The sequence below is a fragment of the Rhipicephalus microplus genome, chromosome 1, assembly GCF_043290135.1.
Source record: "Rhipicephalus microplus isolate Deutch F79 chromosome 1, USDA_Rmic, whole genome shotgun sequence".
In the NCBI taxonomy this organism is placed as follows: Eukaryota; Metazoa; Arthropoda; class Arachnida; order Ixodida; family Ixodidae; genus Rhipicephalus; species Rhipicephalus microplus.
This window is the reverse complement of record NC_134700.1, coordinates 109,675,534-109,683,451: the sequence shown is the minus strand read 5'-3', so window position 1 is coordinate 109,683,451 and position 7,918 is coordinate 109,675,534. Positions and strand designations below refer to the sequence as shown.

The following is a 7,918-nucleotide window of genomic DNA, read 5'->3' as shown; positions in this document are numbered from 1 at the left end:
CTTCAAGGTGCTTGGGTGCTTTTTTGTCACTCATATTCTCTACCTTCAAAAATCAATGATTTCTTGCATAACACTAAAATGAGCATTCAGGCGTTGTGCGTAGAATCTCTTCAGTTGTGAATCTTTATATCGTACATAGTTATTGCCTGAAATATGTTAGACGAACGTCGCTCTTCAGCTGTCAGTAAAACAATTAAACGTTCGTATTGCAAAGTGAGCAAAATGAACGAGAAGAAAGAACACAAGGAAGCACTGATAAAACGTTAAGCTTTGTTTATGTTCGCAATCATCATTTATTGATATCAGCTTATGCTAAACTCCCATTAGCGACGGCGATAACCGGGGTAACCAGCAGCAAATCCGCCGTAGCCCGCAGCGCCATATCGACCAGTCCCGAAGGCAGAACCATAGCCGTTGGGACGCGCGTATCCACCGTTGCCGTATCCTCCTAGGCCCTGTCCATACGAAGCGTAGCCGGAACGCCCGTACCCACCGTACCCGTAGGCACCGTTGGCAACAGCAGCTGGGCCGTATCCGCCATATCCGCCGTAGGCACCGGGGGCTCCGTAGGCCCCGTATCTGCCGTATCCATTATTGTAGCCCGGGATCGAAGCCCTAGCGCCATAACCTGGAGCACCGTATCTTGCAGCACCAAGACCTGCAGAAGCTGCAGTTCCTCCTGGAACCGGAGGGACTACCGGAGCGGCGTTGAACACGACGTCGGCGCTGGCTCCGGGCGCTGTACCCGGCTCGTTTGTATCCACCGTTGCACGGAAGCCATTGGCATCGGCTACGTAGTTAACGCGACGGTAGAGGCCGTATACGTCCGTGTATCCATATGAACCGGTCTTCATGTTGTTGGCATCCCCCTGCTCGCTGCGGTACTGCCGGTTGCCTAACTCATCCACAATGTCGTAGTTTGTGCTGTATGGTTGAGGTGGCTAGAAAGAAGGGAGACAAATAACATGAGATGCACGGGCACGCAGAAGTAAACGAAATAAAGCTCACTATGAATTGTTGATGTTCACTTTATGTATGGTACGGCAAAAAAGCAGCGTCAGGTTCGACCTCTCAAGTGCGGAATCAATAGAATTCATGTCAACTGTTTGTTACAGGGAAAATCTTGGGTGTATTTTTCGTTTTGTATTACGTCTCGGTAAATTTTAAGACGAGTGCAATATGCCTGTAATTTACTATAGATTTGTGTTACAGCTGTGAAATTATTTCAGTACATACGAACAAGAACAACTTAAATGTCTCCCAGTTACACTGACTCTTGTTAACAAAGTGTACTAATTGCGATGTGAAGTCTGGCAGATACCTAACACATTCTTCAGAAAAGTATAAGTTTAAATTGATGAAAGTAGAGGGAAGAAGAAGATGTGCTTCCATAGATAGCAGGGTTGCGGAAAGACTTTTGAGTAAGTAAGTGTGCTATCGTGGATGGCTATTTAGTTTCATAGCACATGCCTAGAGCTCAACCTTCTGGAAATCTCGAGCTATCGGTTACGAGAGATTGTTGTTCGTTTCGAGAGCTTCATAAACTTCTCAACCTTACAAGCCTTGTATGCGGCGCAGTGCTCCATCTCACATTCGGCGTTCGATGTATGTGTCGGGCGGTCTTATGCTAGCTGCTGCTCTAATTTCAAACAAAACTGGTGACCGAAAAGTAGTATCACTCACTCCAGCAAAGTCGGCATATCCCTGGTAAGGAGTGCCCACCGCAGGGCCAATGGAGCGACCGTAGCCTGGATCTTGGTATCCCACGGTTGTTTGTTGGCTGTTCTGTGCAATGGCTCGCGCCGCAACGCAGGCGAGGAACAGCTGAAACTGGATTGGGAAGGAAACATTTTTATCAGAATGCACCACCTTTAAGCTGCATAAGTTATTTGAAGAAAGTGTAAATTCCTAAAGTTGGTGGAGCTGACGTAAACTACGCCAGCGGAAAGTTTGTGGGAAAGAAAACTTGTGGAGTAATTAAAAATTATTCGTAGTGAAACATAGGCACGGAGATGTCGTCACCACTTAATAATAGTTTTTGACGAGGTTTAACGTCCTGAAACCACGACATGATTATCAGAGACGCTGAAGTGAATGGCTCCGGGAATTTAGCACTCCTCGGGGCTGTTTAACGTGCACCTAAATTTAAGTACCCGGGAGGGAAAAATTTACACCTCCATGGTGAATGCGACTGCCGCGGCTGGCATTCGGTTGTGCAAGTCGTCACGAAGTGGAAAGAGTTCCATGCGAATTTTGCGGAGTATAGAGGCCAGGTTCGCAACCATGATTAGGTGTCAGGAGTAAGATACCAATCTTTCATTTGAACACGCGAGGAGACTCAAAAGATTTTGCATATACCAAACCAAAAAAAAAAAATGTGGCAGAAAACTAAACACCTGTAAATTTTCATGAAACGGGACATGACATATTTTATAAGTTTTCAGACCTTCACACACAATGCTTCATTAAAGAAAGAAATATACCATTAAGGACTTGTTTTCTTTGTTAAACACAAATAATGTGATCTAACAAACAATCATGCCAAGGAAAGTATAGGTGATTCATTTAAAAGTGATTGTAATGTAAATGTGAAATAAAAAAAAGAAAGAAAAGACAACGTTCCTTGGGCAAGTTATCTTCCTTGGTAAAGAACGCATACGAACCTTGAAAGTATGCGAACATCAACATAAACCATGAGCTGCATTTGATTTAAGATTAAGAAAAGTCTGGTATCAGAAAGCTGTACGATACTGTCAGTAATTGTCATCCGCGAAAATTTTGAGAAAACTGCAATTATCACCATGTATGCCATAGCTATCATTTATTACGAACCGTCATTTCATTAGGACGACATTGCAACAGCTATGGGGGCACTGCTCAGTCGGAGAGTGCAGTACCTCTTGTCAATGTCTTAATAGATATCTGAATGCACGCCGCTGCTTTCTTGATACTCCACAAGGAATGAGAAAAATGCCGATCAAGAAGAGGGCAAGGTGGAGGAATGGGCCCTCGATTGCTATTCATTCCACGTGGACCTTGAAAAATGAAGATTGTCAGGAAATATTACTTTATTATAGGAATTAAAGACTATAGTGCTCTGTTCAGTGAGGCTACAGATAACACACCCACTACTGGGGACCTTGGTTGAGAATTTGGATGAGTAGAGGTTGGTGCGTAAAGTGTAGAAGAGAGAGCTGCATGCAATACAGACAATGCAACACACGTCCTTATTGGCTGCCAGCCTCACAAGCCGGTAAAACAGTATATTTCAGTTGTTGAATTTCTCAAGAATGACGTTTGTTAAGGAACGGAGCGTTGTATTAGAAGTGTTAAACTTGGTTAGAACGCATAGAGAGAGTATTAGAAAATGAATCGAGCCAGCTTATCTTGATACTCAACAAGGCAAGCATGTGACCATTGCATTGTGCTACTAATAACTAGGCCAGAATTTCAAAAGTCAACAAAGAACACTGTAAATAATGCGACTACTCAAGTGGCGCTACAAGGCACATGTGAATGAGGATGTTTCCTCCTGGCACAGAAGCACAAGGGGGCAAATACTGGAGCGCGCGTAACGAGAACGACCAAAATTATTTATGCCGCACAAGGCTCATTTGGAGACGGCATGTTATGTCAGGTCAGAGAAGGTGTGTGGAATACTTTTCTTGAGCATCTAAGATTTTACGTCCCAAAACTACGATATGATAATAAGACACACCTTAGCGAAGGGCTCAGTGAATTTAGACCGTATGCTGTTCTTTACCGTGCGCTGGCATCACACAGAACACGGGCCTCTGCTATTTCCCCTTCATCAAATTGCAGCCGGCGCGGCTGTGATCAAGCCCGCTACCTTCACGTCAGGAGCCGAGCACTTCAACTAATGGTCCACCACGGCCGAAAGAAGAAGCTTCAAGGATCCATTTCAGAGAAATGAGCCAACTGCGGCTTTTGGCGTGATTGATTCATCGTAAGCTCGTCAGGTATCTAGAATTATTCGAACCAGTTGGGGTGAATGAGTCGACTAGATGGAAAGGTAAGTCTAGTTATGATGCTCTTTAGTAAGATCCTCAACTATAAGACTAGAAAAGGACAAAATGAAACTTTAAAAACAAGGTTTTTTTCATTGTTGAAGGATACGCACAGCATCTTGTCACGATCTACTGAAATATTTCAGTGCTCCTCACGTGGTACGAGCTGCATCACTCGGTTACAGCCGTTCAAATGGTTGCCATAGTTTCCTTTTACGGCTAGCAGAAACGCAGATAACATTCTTACTGTTGATCACTTATATAAACTAGAAGGATTTTAACGTATTATCGCTGTCTTCCCCATGCAAAAGCAGGAAGAATTCATACTACAAGGTTTTTCAAACTCATTCGCTAAAAGCTGCTCGAAATTTGCATCTTGAGTTGAACAAACCGAAAATAAGTTATAAAAAATAGACGCCCATATTCTTACCCTGGGAAACATGTTACGGTTTCTTCGTACTGGTGGCGAGTATTTCAGCGTACTGCGATAGCAAGTCGCTACCGAAGCAGTGAAGTGGGTGTGTATGATCTGAGTGTCTGGCTGAAGACATTTATACTTATGCTCACGGCATGTGCAATTCTCTAGAGATTACGTGATGAAAATGCCTGCATTTGAGTGGCTGGCGCGGGCGCACGGCTGCGTGTGTTAGCGTGTGCCTTTCTGTTTTGCGATCTTGCAAAACGGAGTTGTCGCGCACGCCCTAACGTAAGTTCCGTAACCGGGTGAGTTGCGCGCCGCACTGAAAGCGTGACACCTTCATGGTCCCTGCGTCGCGGGCACAAAGAGCGCGCAGTTCACACTTGCGGGATTCCAAGCGACGCTGTGGACATGAAATTTCAGTGCGCGCAAATGCGCATTTGCTGGCTACAAAGCGAGGTTGTTTTCTCAATCTCAGCATGCCATTTTGCGCTTAATTGTCCTTGGCAGAATTCGTTGATTGTTTGAATGAATCTTTGTTTACATTATACTGTTGTTTTCATCCTGAAGAAACAGAGGTCTGTTTTGTTTACTCATATATCCGGAAGCGTTTTGTATTTTGCTACCACGGACAGACGTGCCCCTCGGTAGCTGATTATTGTACTTAAATATTTGTTTTACATATGCATTGGATCCCTTACAACGTGCTCTTCGCGGCGCGTAATAATAACGCGATGTTACCTGAATGCATTGGCACAGTGTGTACCGCTACGTACTGGGGTGTCGTAAAACACGTAACATAATTCGTGTGAGCGCTTGAATAACAGTGCAACTTAGCCAGAGAGTAAGTCCGTTCCGATGTTCATATGTGTCAAGCAATTGATTGATATGTGGGGTTTAACGTCCCAAAACCACTACATGATTATGAGAGACGCCGTAGTGGAGGGCTCCGGAAATTTAGACCACCTGGGGTTCTTTAACGTGCATCCAAATCTGAGCACACGGGCCTACAACATTTCCGCCTCCATCGGAAATGCAGCCGCCGCAGCCGGGATTCGAACCCGCGCCCTGCGGGTCAGCAGCCGAGTACCTTAGCCACTAGACCACCGCGGCGGGGCATGTGTCAAGCAAACTCCGATGGTATTTTCTAACTAAAATATTTTTTTCTGAAAAAGTGGGCACGTAAGCATGGATGCTAGGAAGAAGACGCGATATCATGTTTCGGAAGTCTTTTTTGGTTAGAAGAGTAATCACTGCATTTTGCAAAAAGCAAGAGCCTTCGACCTGCTTGAGGCATTGTTGTAATCTAGTTTGCAAGACGTATACGCCCGAATATATATAAAAATTAGAGCGCAGGAATAATAAATATTATATTATTTGATTCACAAAGCGTGACTCATTACTAAAGGGTGAGACAAGCCTGAGGCGGGTCAGTTGCGAGGACAGCATGAGCTCATCGTTGACTTCTTTCTACAAATAAATGAGTCTGTGTCATACCAGTCGCATCGTTCCCATCGAGATACCAAGCAGGCTCTCGCTGGCAGTAATACGCGCGTTATATTTCTTACACTTGCAAGCGCTACGGATGAAAAGATCACCGCAAATGATAAGGGATATAATTCTAAAACAAAAATTAGGGGACCCTGAAGCTTCACTTTTATGAATTGAACACGATAGCGATATCGTTTTTCTAGTACGTATATATTTCAACCACTTAGTCCATACGTTTTATTGCATGATGTTACTCGAGACGTTTAAATAGTGGTTTGCTAAATGCAATCTGTGGCTTGTGTCACTGAAGCTTTCGCATATGGTGGTGTACAGTGTAATGAGTAGCATGCTTCAACCCACGAGTGTAACACGTGAGAAATGTTTTCGAACATGCTATGAACCCGCTACATGGTCCTAAAAGAATGCGCGCAGAAACATGCGTGCTCTTCGTAATAGGTGGCTCACTTCAAACCATGAAGTGGTTATGATAACCACTCGTTTTCACGCCGAATGACAAGGCATGCTTGTGTCACGCAATCACTGAGATATTACATGTTGTATTGTGAAGCCTGTGTACAGGACACGAGCGTTTGTAAAGTATCAACGACTTTTCACTGCATTTCCAAGCAGTGGATGTTATTTGCAGTTTATTTCAAAGCTGACGCGTGGATATGAGGTAGAAGACCTGCTTGCTACGCAAACGGCCAAGATTCGATCCTCACTCAGATTCGAAATTTTCCGTTACTTAATTCTTGTTTCTCGATATTGTGGTCCTGCACAAGATAATTTCTCGCTGACAACCAACGACGCCCACGCCGGCACAGATGCCGACGTTGACTCCGGAGTTTCTGCGAAACGAGTTCCTCAAAGTTATCACGTTAACGACATTTTGATGGCTCATAGTTAAGACAGCCTAAAGAGACTCTTTGTTGTTTACAAAGATGAAGCAGCTTTCTCTGGGCAAAATTGAGAGCTTTATTTTTGCATCAGGCTGACGTGCAAGGGAGGAGCTTTCGACATTTTGGTAATGGAAGATGAAACCTGGCACTTGCTATTAAGACTATAAAACATTACGAATCACCACAGCAGTGCGAATTTGCGCTATCACTGTGTGCGGTGAGGGACCTCAAGAACAACGCAAGTCTGCCTCAGATATAAATCAGCTGCACTGATATATTTCAAATTATTAGCATTATAATGAAGACCAACTGTTTTAATCTATTGCTTGAAACTAACGCACCTTTGTGCCTTCTTTGTATCTATGCGCTCTAAACCAAGCCATAAAATGAAGTTCACAATACGCATAAATTGGTACTTCCCTCAATGAACCCCTTTTTCTATTTATTACACTGAAATGTAACTAGAAGGTTTGACATATTCGTGCGAAAGGGGTAGGCGGTGAAGAGCTGAAAGGTTGCCTTTTTGTAGCCGTCTAGGAGTAGGCGTGAGTTATGCCCCATACATTTACTTAGTCGAAAGCAGGTGCAACGATGAACCTTCGGCGCCGCTAGTGGGGAACCTTGCGCACGCCTACGTTTTCAAAGCCTACATACACACTAGAATCACCGTTACATTCACTGTTGCGTACGCGTCAAGACAGAGCAACAACTTCAAAAGACAACCGATATTGATGGGCTGTAATTTTGACACAAGGAGTCAAGAAGCTTATTCTAATAGATCGTGGAACTTTCCCGGCATAAAGATGTTAGGAAACTCTAGAGTGACAATAAGATCTAGTTGAATTGTGTAGCGGACAAGCTTGCTGCCACTAGTCGGTCCTTCCACAATGCATTTCTCAAACAACTATCTGAATTTTGAAATTTCTACATGTAAGTCCTTCAAAGCAACAGCAAAAGAAATTGTTCTAACAAAAACATTTTGCGCAATTTTGAAATAACAACAAATACCAACCTCCTTCAGCTTCCTGACACACATTACAGTTCAGGGAAAAGTCGAGTGTTAGGTTCCAAATAATGTTTAC

General features: G+C 43.8%; 1 protein-coding gene across 1 annotated transcript in view; it reads right to left on the bottom strand.

Annotated features, from left to right (window-relative positions):
* Positions 1 to 263: 263 nt before the first annotated feature.
* LOC119185269 (uncharacterized) overlaps positions 264 to 7,918 on the bottom strand; it is a 56,191-nt gene continuing 48,536 nt past the window's right edge. The window contains exons 8-10 of the mRNA XM_075866834.1: positions 4,459 to 4,569; positions 1,684 to 1,830; positions 264 to 941 (exon numbers count right to left, since the gene is read on the bottom strand). Of these exons, the coding sequence (XP_075722949.1) occupies positions 324 to 941; positions 1,684 to 1,830; positions 4,459 to 4,569 (876 nt within the window). The 3' untranslated portion in view covers positions 264 to 323. The remainder of the gene's footprint in view (positions 942 to 1,683; positions 1,831 to 4,458; positions 4,570 to 7,918) is intronic.